Genomic DNA, 12,659 nt, shown 5'->3' with positions numbered 1-12,659 from the left:
TAATTGTGAAGTCCAAAAATATACAGTTCACTCAGTGAAGAAAGGTAAACTAAACGATTGCTGATAAATGGATGGAGCCACCATTTGAGTAAGATAAGATCTAAGCACATGCTAATCCTTCTTGTTTATGCCTCTATCCCTTTTTCCTTATCTTTCATCACAGAACATTGAATTTTGAGCTTATACAATGCTTTTTGCCTAATCTGATTTTGCAACACAAGCCAGGAAGGATTCTATTGTTTTAATAAGAAACTGAGTATAACTAAAGCATCAGACATAGATTATGTTTGACAAGGTCAAAATTCAGCACACTCAGGGAAACATGACAATCCCCAAGGCTATTTCAAGGCATCTTTTCACACCATCAGCTTTTCAAAGTATGATTCTTGGATGTCAGAAGTCATAGATACAAACCTCCACTTCCATTAGAAAAGTAAAAATTACCTTCTTGCATCTGCATAGACAAGATTCTTGAAGAAAGTTGTTTTGATTATTTGATCTTCTAAGAAAATTTTAAAAATAGAAATCAACGGTAAAACATACTAATAAACCAATGCTTTCAAGCTTTTTAAGAAGCACAGAGAGAGACTTATTCCCTAGTGCTGTGTTTAGTCTTACATTTGTGGTTGTCAGTGCTAAAAATATTTTGAACATGTTCCACTGTATATATCCCGAACGAATGCTTTATGTGAAGATGCCTCAATTACTTCAAGGTCAATTGGGAATTGCTTTAACAAATTAGAAGAACCAATCCTGCTGAAAAATGAATCTCATGCTTGTCTTGAATTATATTAAACTGCTTTCTTACCTGAGGACAAAAAAAGGACTAAGCTTTGAGAAAAACTGTTTTTTCAGTTTTACTGAAAATTCCAATCATCTTGGAACTGGCCAAGCTGGCAAGTTTTCAGTCACTGAATTGGTCAGTTAAAAATATCACTTAAAAAAGCCGCACTTACGTGTCACTTTGAAAGTGAGTATTAAATGATAATGTGCTTTACAAGAAATATTTATATTCTAAAGGTAGGGACTAAAAGATGCTGGACAGCTTTACCTTTCTGGGGTGACAGAAGTAATGATGAAGTGGGTTTTTCCATCATTGTAATTTCGGTCTGGTGACTGAATTTTGGTTCCACTTGCATTTAAAACAACAGCACCTCTGTCCATAGAGATGGATAATACATCTGACTGAAATACAGACAAAAACATCCTCATAAGCAAGTATAACACTGAAAAATTATCAGTTCTCTGCATTTTCCTGTTGTATTTATTTTTCTTCCTGCTGTTTTCCCCATTTTTGCTTAATTTGCAAAAAGTTACACTCTGAGAAGCAAAACAGGAGATGATATCATTAGAATTTAAATTCTTGCTGAATTCTGGGAATTTTGCTGCTCATTATGTCTTGTATCTGATATATGAGCTCCTTCCATCTGGCACGAATGTATGATGTTTACGTTTCCTTTGTGTTTCTGGTAACACAGTACTGTATTGAGCAGCTGTTACTGTGAGATTCCTGCTGTCATAAGATCAAGACATTTTTTTCTTTGCCTAATTCCTTCTGATCAGGCCTTTTCAATCACTAAAAATTATCTCATAGATAAGATCTGCTATCTGGGTCAGGCATATAGGATCATTGTGCCACTAACAGGAATACTCTCTGTTCCATTAGAGCAAGCACTGTCACTGTGCACTGGTAGGAACCATACTGTCTCATTCTCTCAAGTGCTAAATAGCTGAACTTCTGTTTATTAAGTAGGGCACTTGGCACCTCATAGGATTAGAGCTTTTGAGTTAAAACCTGAAGTGGTGTGTGTAAGGCCTCATTTATGCAAACGATGTGGATAACTGACACGGTTACTGATTTCAATTTAAGGTAATACTCCAGGCTGCAAAATGTGAAGTGTTATCGGTGTCACACAGCCTTCCCTGCTGCATTGCTGATGATATTCTGCCAGGATAGCAGAACAGACATTTGGGGGTGGTTGCAAATGTTCTGTCATCTGAGCTCATGCTTGCTGCAGATGTCAGTCTGAGCCTGCAGGATCTTGGGATTGCTTTGTCTCACACAACATTTTGTGTCCGTATTTCTGCCTGTGTCACACTTCTGAGGGGGTATTTAGAGCAGCCTGGCTACCCATAGCTGCAAGGAGCTATTCTCAAGTGCAGCTTTTCCCTGTCACACATGGAGGTCTGATTACCATCTGGGAATATAGGCAGCTTTCTGACTGATTTCTGTCAAGTCAGCAATGCTCAAAATATTATGCCACTAATTCAAACAAACTTTACTTCTAGGTGATTGTCTCTGGAAGGCAAATGTCAGGTCCTTAGTATTATTTGTACATTGGTAGCACCTACAGGTCCAAATGGGGATTGCAGTGCTGCTGAACACAGCAAGATACACTGCGCAAATTGAGCACAAATGGATGCATGGTGATTCTAGGCATACGATCCAGTTCTCTTTGCAACATCAAGATAATGTCTAAGAATTGCTAGTTTTCATCTGTAGATCAAATGCAAACTGTGAAAATGAAGTCACCAATGGATACTTCTATATTGCAGACTGCTTTCTCTGTTATGAAAGCATGAAGTGAAAAATTGTATTATTCCCCTAGTATTCTCCTGGGAAAAAATGCAAGGATAAAATAAAACTAACTGTAAAGAAATAGATACTCACTCCTTCAGCATAGTAAAACAATAACCCGCTGGGCTGCAATGTCCGGAAATTAAAGCCTCCTTCAAATTCAGTAAAAAGGGACGCTTTTTGGCTTGATGCAATGAAGCTCTCTCCATTGAAGTATGCATTGCGGGACATCTGTATATTAAATAAAACAAAATTACAAATAAATCTCAGAAAACATTTCAATAATAAAAAGGATGAGGTTATTTCTTCTTCTTCTTCTTTTTTTTTTTTTTTTTTTTTTAAGGTATGACCAGTTCAGTTCTAGAAAATCTTACATTTTGCTTGCATGTCTTAACCTAATTTATATAGGCTTTCCATCACATGTTGGGAAAATCTTAAGAAAGTGTAGCAATTTTTTCTCAGTCTCCTGGGATCTTGGCCTTGTCCTAAGTCTGCTGATGTTAGTAAGCATGAAGAGTGGAAGCAGATGGGGCTTATGCCCCTGTCTGAGCTGTGTGGCACTGACTCACAATTCCAACACGTGATGTATTAGTTTGTGTGCTGCACCGAGTGTTGGGGCGGGGTGGAAGGTGTTGGACATGGTGGCCTATAACCCTGTGAGTCTCAGGAGCAATACTGCAAGGTAGAACAAAGTGCAAACAGCTTCCTTGTTGACAGAGGGTGAGACTGTGTGAGGAGTTCTGCAAGTGGTGGGATCTTTCTTCTTCACAGGTTTGTACCATGGCTTTGAACAAACATGACTGCAGGATGAAGATGCCAAACACTGCTTAGATTTACCAGCCTTGCATTATTATGATGGAAGGGATCAGAAGCAAAATGGCAATTTTCTCAGTGCTATTGCTGTGCAGTGTGTATGTGTGTCACAGAGGAGGAGCTGATCTTGAAGGGTGAATATTTTGCTGTCTTTTCTATTTCATACATCTGTATTAGGATGCATGTGAGGACAATTCTCCTTGTATCTTTAAGAAAAACAAATTACGTTGCAATATTTCTTTTCAAAATACAGCACACAATTTATTTCAGGCCCAGCTTTCACACTGCGATTTCACATATGAGAAGAATATCAAGTGAAACACCTTGTGCTGTAATTCAGGGTGAAAATTGGGTAGTATGTCAGCAGACCTAACAGACACCCCTCCACACACCTCCTCTGCCAGTCAATGAGCGAATGATCATTTCCTTGGTTGAAGACTGTTCTTCCATTGTTTGGAGTAAAACTCAAGCTCACAGCTATATCCATTGTCAAAATTTTGTTATGTCACAAATGATGTCATGCTTACCAATGAATCCTCTGGGCACCCATAGCTGATTCCCAGTGTTCCTGGTTCTTCTAACAAGTTGAAATCCTTCTTTTGGAACTGGAAACCCTTCATGCAGCCTTTAAAGCCAATACTTCCTGCCAGATGTGAAATAATGCTGCTGGAAAACAATGCCAAACAAGCTGCAGTTAGATAGCCCTTGCCTTTCTGGACAGACTTTTGTTGCCAAGATGTTCTAAAGGGCTTGGAAAAATTTCCATCATTTGCTTCACTAGTGCCCAATTCTTGCATTTTTATGTAAAACAACTAATTAACCACAATATGTGTTTTGAAATGTCAAAATGCAGCAGTTTTAATAAATTTTATGGGGAGAAATACATGAGAGTTCAGAGAGGACATACATATAGAGTAACTTTAAACAGATAAAAATAGATGCTGAAATAAACTAAAACTAAAATAGACTTATCTTAAAATGTATTTCTACCTCCTTAAAGTGAAAATTAATGGATTTTTATCTCCATTTTTCTAACATTTTAGAAAAATTCTGATTTAGTTCTCTGTCTTGCTTTTACTAGCAAGCTCTATTCTTGCCTTTGGAAGCAAATGGATCTCTATTTCTAAAAAAAAGTGTCAACAGAGGTCAGGGAAGTAAGAGTAAATTCTACTTGCTGATGTGCAGGTTTACATAATTGTAAATGTGAGCAGTAGGTGAGCTTCCAGGATCCTTTTTATGTCAGATTTGAGGTAGACAGCAGTTGAGTGTACCCCAAATGTTCCTACTCATTACTCTCAGTTTTTCAACTCCACACCTTAACAAGATATCACAACGTTACAGCATAGGGTGAATATAATTAAATTTGTCCTCACAATTCTCAAGGTGCAAGAAGAAGTAATTTGTGTAAAATCACAGTCTTTGACAGGGCAAGGAAATTAGATAGGATCTACTGGGTAGCAGTCCAAGAGATAACCAGGGAACAAATACACCAAAGGAGTGAATGTGAAATCCAGAGTTTTGACCTGGCTACCTGGAAACAGTCTTTGTTCTTTAAGCAATGTATGCCTTAGCAGTGGGATTCTTTTCACTTCACGTGCTATGATACTGTTGACATCTGCTTCTGCACTAGATATCTGTGAGTTATCTTGTTGTAAGGTAGACGTTGGAAATGTGGCAGATGAATCAAGCTCTTAGAGTGCTTATTTTTACCACATTGGCAAAAATGGACCATCAGGTGAAGTAGTGCAGGTGTACTTGTACAAATCTCAAATAAGGTGAGAGGAGTGCTGTAGGGGCTCAATTTGTTCCTCAGTGAAACCAGCAGGAAGATGAAATCAACAGGAAGGCTTCTGCCATTCTCACCGAGATTTGGATCAAAGTGTGGGATATCAGTCTACCTGTATAATCTTTACTCTGACCATGTGACTGGCTGAATGCCACAAATCTACCTGTTAAATGCCATTAACCTAACAACATGTTCTAGCAACAGGAACTATGGAAGATAGGCTTTCACCTATAAAAAGGCTTTGGAGTTCATTTCTTAACAGTTCTCAGTGCCCCATGCTCCCATGTCCCCTTAGCTTTCTGCTTTATGCAGTGACTGAGGTGGAAGGAAAATAATGGATAGTGGTACTTCTAGATTCATTTATTTGGAGAAAAAAGGCAATTGACAGAAAAAAGTGCATTTGAAGTGAATGAAAAACACAACTCTAAAAGAATATGAAACTCCTCCTCTAAGGCTAAAGCTAGCTTCCCACCCTGCTGTTGCTCAGCAAAGTCAGTAAAATGTAAGTCTGTCTGGAAAAAGAAAGCATAAATATCAGTAGTGGATAGTAGTAGTAGAGAGATAGTAGTACATCATCAGTAGAATAATAACTAATGCTCCTGGTGAAAATGGAATGATATCACCACATTTGGACCATACTTTTTGCTGTCTACCCTTGCCATGAGAATGAAAACTGAGTATAATATCAGAGACAAAGCTGTAGCTCTGCTTAAATAATTTCTGAATATATTTTTCAGCATTAAATTCGATCATATTTTTATGTCTACTTTTTTTTTCTGATATAACTTTTTAATTGAGATGTTATTTTTCCTACTTTGAGAGTACCTTCCAGGTGTGTACAAGAATAACTACAGTCTGCTTGGAAAACTGCAAGCATAATTCATGTGATTCATCTTCTATCCTACATTTGTGAACAAGTCTTATCTGCCATTGAACTGCTCAATTGCCTAGATTTCTAGGTCCTTCTGGGCTTTTTCAGCGTTCTTTAGGCTTGATTAACCAAAGTAATTTTCACCATCCTTTTGTACTTTGTTCCTAGATCATTAATGTATTTAATACCAACTCTAAGAGATCCGTTGAGCATGTGCTGTCGACGTTTTATATTGCGAAAATTGAAGAGTTAGTACCATGTCCTATTTTCTCTTTCCCAGGTGCTTGCTACTCCACTGCAACTTTTCCCCTCTCCAGTCCACTAGTTTTCTTAATAGCCCTTTATGACAGACCATTGTAAAGAACTATTTGAAAGGACAGACAAATTATATACTCTGTTTCTCCCTTGCCAACCACTTTGTTTACATGTTCAAATAATTCCATGGGATTGAAAGGCATCATTTTTCCTTACCTGATGTTTGTCTCTATCTTCAAAGCTTCAAGATAAAGTATTTTATATATATGTATTTTTTTTTTACATGGAGGATATTTTAAAGAGAAATGGTATTCCTGTTAGTAGTTATGACACTTGAAACAGCAGCTGGAGCCCTTCTGAAAATGCAGGCCTTGCTGTCTGACCCTGGGAATGAATACTGCCTATCAAAAGAGCATACTCTTCTCCAAACAGCCAGCCTGCTCTCAGAACATGACCCTGGCGTCCGGCAGATTCCTACTGCAGGAAATTAGAGTTATAAACTTTACATAGACTAAACTTGGCTTCTGTCAAATGGCACAATGGGAAAATGAGACTTTTTCTTTTCTTCCCACGCCTACACAGAGCCAGCTGACTTGGATCTAGAGAGAACCTGAGATGGATAAGAACTGAAATGCTTAGTAGGAAGAAGATCATCTTTAGATTTGAAAATGCAGCTGTTAGAGGGTCTTGATGCAGCTAGTGCATTGCTATTTTACAAAGATCACTTTTTGCAGAGTAAGGAGAAATAGCAATTTTATATAATCATGTGTTCTTTGAAAATGCCTTTTTATTTTAAGAAGACGACTGTTTTGGTTACCCTTACTAAAACTAGGCCAGTTTCAGTAGAATTTAACTGACTGTGCTGGATCAAGTCTTATCCTTGGTACTTCAGGGCTCTGAGAGACACTTAGAAGAATGTCTGAGGGGTTGTTTTACATAAGGTGTTGATGCCAAAAAAAATGTTTTATTGTTAACCCTTCAGCAAAGGTCATACAACATAACTTAAATATGGTGATCACTTGAATATAATGATTGAATCCCAGTCGTAAACTGACCTGGAGTGCAAGATCTCAGCAGGTGCTCCTCCAATGTAGATATCTGTGAATGGCATTGCTGTTCTTTCATTGTCCACACTTTTTATATGTCTCCTGTCTACTACCAAGATCATCTTCTTAGAATTGTGATAGATAATAGAAATCTGAAAAGAAAAGCAGGTGTTTAAAAATGTCATCTTTTGTAAGTCATCATGGTGATCTTGCAAAATTGATTGGATCTTTGTATCTTTTTGTTTGAAAATTCCTCCCATTTGTCAAAGAAATTGTTTGTAAATTGGGAGATGTTGGCAAGGATTACTACTAGGAAGCTTATTTTGATTGATCACAATTTCTCTGATGGCTGAATCCTCAGGATATTTCATTTATGAATAAATCCACATGAAAGTGCTCCTGTCAAATTCTGCACTGCAGTGAACAGATAAGCTCCATTAACCTCAGAATGCTTTCTTGATTTATCCAAGAAGTTAGGGCATACTTCCTAAAAAACTTATTTTGTTGTGAAAGCATAAAAGGCATAATTGGGCTGTACTTTAACATAAATAGAACTATAGTTGGGGGTCAGGAATCAAGTTGAGTTTACATCAAGTAAATGGCAGAGGAAGCAACTCACTAAGGGAGATTTGCACAGTCACAGTTACACTGGCTTAAACCAAATTCCTGGAACCCAAATATAAGTAAATATTTTACATCTGCCAAAGTCCATAGAATACTGTGCATGTATAAAAGGATGCTACCAAATCAATTCTCTTTTCAAATGAAATGGGAAATGCCATATTTTTGTACTACAATGCATAGCAACTAAGGTGGTCAAGTTAACATAATCACATGATTTTAGTTGAGGAGAGTTGTATATTTGAAATATAGAGCTGTCTTTGATATAATTTAATTTTGACTTAATAACACTTTTTCTCCCATGTAAACTGTCCTGTCCTTGGCTAATAATACACAGAATCTGTCTAAAAGCATCGATTTACGAGGAGGCAGGGAGAGCCTTCCCTTTCCACTGCTCAGTAGTGGTGGGACTTGCACACACTCTACTCTTCTACATGTTCTACTGCATCACCACCTGGACCATCATCATGGGTGTTGGAGCAATTATTGCTGCTTTGGAGTTTCTGGGATTGCTGGTCAAAAGGTTATGATAGTAACCACATCTCTACCTCATGAAATTTAGCATCATTAATCTGAGCCTTCTTCATGGAGTCCTCGAGAAGCACAGGACCATTGCTGAAGCCAAAGTCATAGAGAAGGTACAAGAAACCATTGTGCATCTCTAGGCTGAAGAACATGCTCTGTATAAAACAAAACAGCAGTCAGAAAAGCAGTATGTGGCAGCAATTAAAAAAAAAACAAACAGTGTTATAAGAGTGACATTGTGAAAAGCATGCTGGGAAAATATATTTTTATTTGCAAAACTATAACACAGTTATATTTTTATATTTATATGTGTATATATGCGCATGCACACGTAATTGTTTTATAAATGATACTTATTTGAAGACTTGGTGAACTGTTTCCCTATAGAAATAATATTTAGTAGCACAGTAATGTCAGTATTCTTTACCAGCAAAGTATTCCTAATGCAAACACAACTATTTACTGTTGAAGAAATACCACATGCCCTAAACGAAAGATGTTATACTGGTAAAAGCAATGTTTTGCTAGAATGGCTGTATCTGCATTAGCAGCTTCTGTCACAATGTCTGTAATGACTCAGGGTTTTTTTGTCTTTTCAAAGACCAGATCAACACTGATATATTTACTGAAGGTTGAGCAATAGCTAGAGTCTATTTACTATGTATTTGGTTTTTGGAATTCCTGTCAGTTCCTGCTTTAGCTTCTCTTCTGTGGCTGGATGACCTAGATTTTATAAGCAGGAACTATACTTTAGAAAGTCTTCAAGGAGTGCTCGAAATGAAGATCTGTACCATAGAATTAGCCTTGTTCCAAAGCTGAACATAAAGAAACAGAAAGGGCAGTTTACAGCACATGTACATCTGGGTAATGTTTTTAATGCTAATGCTTGTCTTCTCTCCCAGTGTTCATACTGTTGTTTCCATGCCTAATGGAAACATGGGAAACTCTACTGCAGGCCAAGAACTGCTGTCTTTGACACAAATGAGTCCACCTTCAGAAGTCATTATTTAAAGAAGTAAGAGCAGATTTTAATCTAGTACTTTTAAATGAGACTGCAGCGTGGATTTGTTCTGAACAGCTTTAACTTGAAAATGAAACAGGGATTACATTCAGAATATTTATGAGCTGTCTTTGCAGAACTGAATAATGGACCGGTTTAGACAGACTTTCTAAAAGTGCTTGTGAGAGGACATGGTCTCCCACAGCTGACATCCAACTTGACTGCAGCTTCCACTGTCAAACACAAAGTGCATATGTCTCCAAAAAACCTCTTGGTGCTTTTGCTTGGAAGAAAAATAACTGGCCTGCAATAGAGGCTGTTAAACTTTTAACAGCAGCTGCTTAGTCAAAGCCTCCTAAGAATGAAGGTTAGTGGTAGCATGAGTAAATTGCAGCAGAGTAAATTGCTTCCCACAACCCTCCTCTGGAAATTACTCTAAAGACAAACATTAGAGAGTTCTTCTAATGAGAGTGGATTTTTTTTCCCTTCTAAATGCTTAATGCAGTGTTACATGTAGGTGTCTAGACAAGTGTCTGTCTGGAGACTGCATCTGCAAAAGAAAAATGTTTTCTGTAGCTTTCCCAGATTGTAATCCACACAGGACTTGGGAGCTTGATGTGGAGATGTCCAAAGACAAAAAAATCCAGTGTCTTCAGAGAACATTTTCATGTGGAGTCTACATTCTTCAAAGTCTTACAGAGATTGCATCACCCTCAAAGTTCAGAAAAGCTGCTGACATTTGGATCAAGCATTTTTACTTGGAGTGCGTTCTATTTTCAGTAACTTAAATATTTAACTCTAGTACACCCTGAGGCACAGTTATAAAGTGGCAGCTACCACAAAGTGTCTGCTTTTTGGGAGTTACTTCATAGAAATTTCATATCGCTTTGATTGTGCATTCACAGTTAAGTAAAGGTACAACTACTGGGCTTAACTGGAGTCTCTCTCGAAGTATCATCACAAGGATATGACCAGTTTGAAATCCTGACTGTCTCTGGATGAAAGCAGAGTCCAACTCAGGGCCTCATCTTTCTGAGACCTTTTCAGAGCAAGTTCCACTTTCCTCCTAACATATACACGCACCAGACGAATACAAAATATTTCCTCTTGTCAGAAGTTAAGAGTAAGGACATAAGCAATTTGGATTGGGGAACTTATGGTGCTCATGGATAAAGGGTACCAGCAGGATTTGTTACTCACCCCATTAATCATCAGCAGGATCAGTCCGTTGTCCGTAGGTGTTCGAACTTCTATGTCAAATCGAGTTACCTGGCTGAATCTTCCCCTTCTCTCAATGTTTCTTGCCAAGGCATAGCCAGACCCATCAAAGAAATAGCTCACAGCCCGGCTCTGAGTGAAAGCCAGCTTATCTCTATAAAAGAACAAGATGGGAAGGATCAGTTGGTATGTACCCATTTTAATTTGGGGAAACTTAAAGACCTTTACATACTTTATTGAAATAATTGTTCTGAACTTCTGCTTCTTCCTGGCAATGTTGAGACTGATGACTTTCTTTCAATTTTTTTTTCTGCGAATTCTCTCCTGAAAAATAGTGTGTAGCTTTGGAGGTGTCTCTAACTCCTTCATCATGCTTTAATCCTGTGCTGTACGTACAGGACAGGAAAATTCTTTGCTCATCCTTGTAAAGTGACAGGCCCACAGCACCTCCTCATTATAAGGATACACATATATTTCTATTAAGAGCTTACTCATTTTGTGCAGAAATCCATTTGAATTCTCTGAGGCCTTTAGCTGAGCATGGATTCTGCTGGGGAGCCCAGGAGTAGCAGCTTGCATGAGCTGTCGTGGAGAGCAGCAGCTTGCGCTCCCTGTGGGAATGGTATGGAAAGCTACCATTTGTGATATCCTAACACTTCCTGCATTTTTTCCCACTGCATGAGGCAAATTTCTTACCTGTTCTTTCTCTGGAGAGGTTCTACTGTTGCTGCCTGCTGTGTAAGAAAATGCCTGCCTTGTCTGTGCTAAATGACTGCTACAGCTGATGTTCACTTCTACTTTAGGAGCTGCATTTCCCAGTTTGTGAAAGGCTTATCTAAGGAATTTCTGTTGCGGATTTAAGAGTGTATGGCAGAAAGAGAATTTCAATACGGGCTTTGCTACCTGGGGATGGGACTACACTCGAGGTTACCAGACCCACGAGAGCTGACTGGCTGAGGCTGTATCACTTGCAGCAACATAATTTGAGTCAGGATCCTCCCTGTCCTAGACAAGCAGTGGGGTTAGGAGCAACATGGGACATGCTTCAGCTAACATGACAGTTCCCTTTTGGAAGGCATGATCAAGATTGTGAGACAGTTAATGGAGATCACAGAAAATTATAAAATATCTCAAGTTAAAAGGGACCCATAAGGATCATAGAGTCCAACATGTATACATACACATACATCCATATATATATATACATACATATATACATATAAAAATTAAACTTGTTGATGCAATCAGGAGCTAAAAGTGTCCAAGTTCCTTCTGAACAACTCAGTGTCACCTTCACGTTTGTAAAATAAAACAGGAATGAACCATCAGGACTGGTACTTGAAACATACCAGAGTAGCAGAGTGAGGACGGAAGTGTCTCCTACCTGGCACAAGGTGGCGATGTGGTGGTGTCGATGTTATAGACGTGCTTGAAGTTGTACAGGCTGATCACATCATTGTTTAGGGTAGCCAGTTCCAGACAGCCAATGAAGCCAGGTAGGTTTAGGCTAGGAGGGAGCTGTGCAGAGGACAAGGAAGAGTAAAAGGGGAAAGATCACACTCTCGTTAGGTATTGGGAGATCATTTGTGCCTGGGATCAGTTTTGTCCCTGTGCAATTTTTGTATTTTGAAAAAAATGGGGTGATACTACTGTGAATAGTCTTCACAGGCCTTATCATGATATGGTCTATGGGCTGTAAGTTAAAAGGGAGCACATAAATGGTCTCACAGTGAGAAAATTAGGCCAGGAAAGGCAAATGCAAACAAAAGCTTTCTTTGTAGTTTTGAGTGGAGCACACTTGGAAAAGAGGGAAAGGATTAAGATTTGACTAATAACCGATCTTACTCAATGTATTTGAATCTCTCAGTAGATAATTCATATCTAATGTATAGACATCGTTCACCCCAGAAAAATAACTTCATACCATGATGAAAAGGGAGAGAAAT

General features: G+C 38.3%; 1 protein-coding gene across 3 annotated transcripts in view; it reads right to left on the bottom strand.

Annotated features, from left to right (window-relative positions):
* Nucleotides 1–12,659, bottom strand: part of LAMA4 (laminin subunit alpha 4) — a 103,330-nt gene that overhangs the window by 14,950 nt on the left and 75,721 nt on the right. For 2 of the 3 annotated variants that reach the window (XM_027692939.1, XM_027692955.1), the window contains 7 exons: nt 12,098–12,231; nt 10,696–10,867; nt 8,519–8,650; nt 7,359–7,501; nt 3,919–4,057; nt 2,672–2,809; nt 1,052–1,185 (listed from right to left, as the gene is read on the bottom strand). In XM_027692939.1, the coding sequence (XP_027548740.1) occupies nt 1,052–1,185; nt 2,672–2,809; nt 3,919–4,057; nt 7,359–7,501; nt 8,519–8,650; nt 10,696–10,867; nt 12,098–12,231 (992 nt within the window). The remainder of the gene's footprint in view (nt 1–1,051; nt 1,186–2,671; nt 2,810–3,918; nt 4,058–7,358; nt 7,502–8,518; nt 8,651–10,695; nt 10,868–12,097; nt 12,232–12,659) is intronic. The other variant, XM_027692948.1, reaches the window with a different exon arrangement.

This window comes from Neopelma chrysocephalum, unplaced genomic scaffold (assembly GCF_003984885.1).
Source record: "Neopelma chrysocephalum unplaced genomic scaffold, ASM398488v2 Primary Assembly neopelma1_23, whole genome shotgun sequence".
Classification (NCBI taxonomy): Eukaryota; Metazoa; Chordata; class Aves; order Passeriformes; family Pipridae; genus Neopelma; species Neopelma chrysocephalum.
This window is presented reverse-complemented; position numbering and strand designations above follow the sequence as displayed.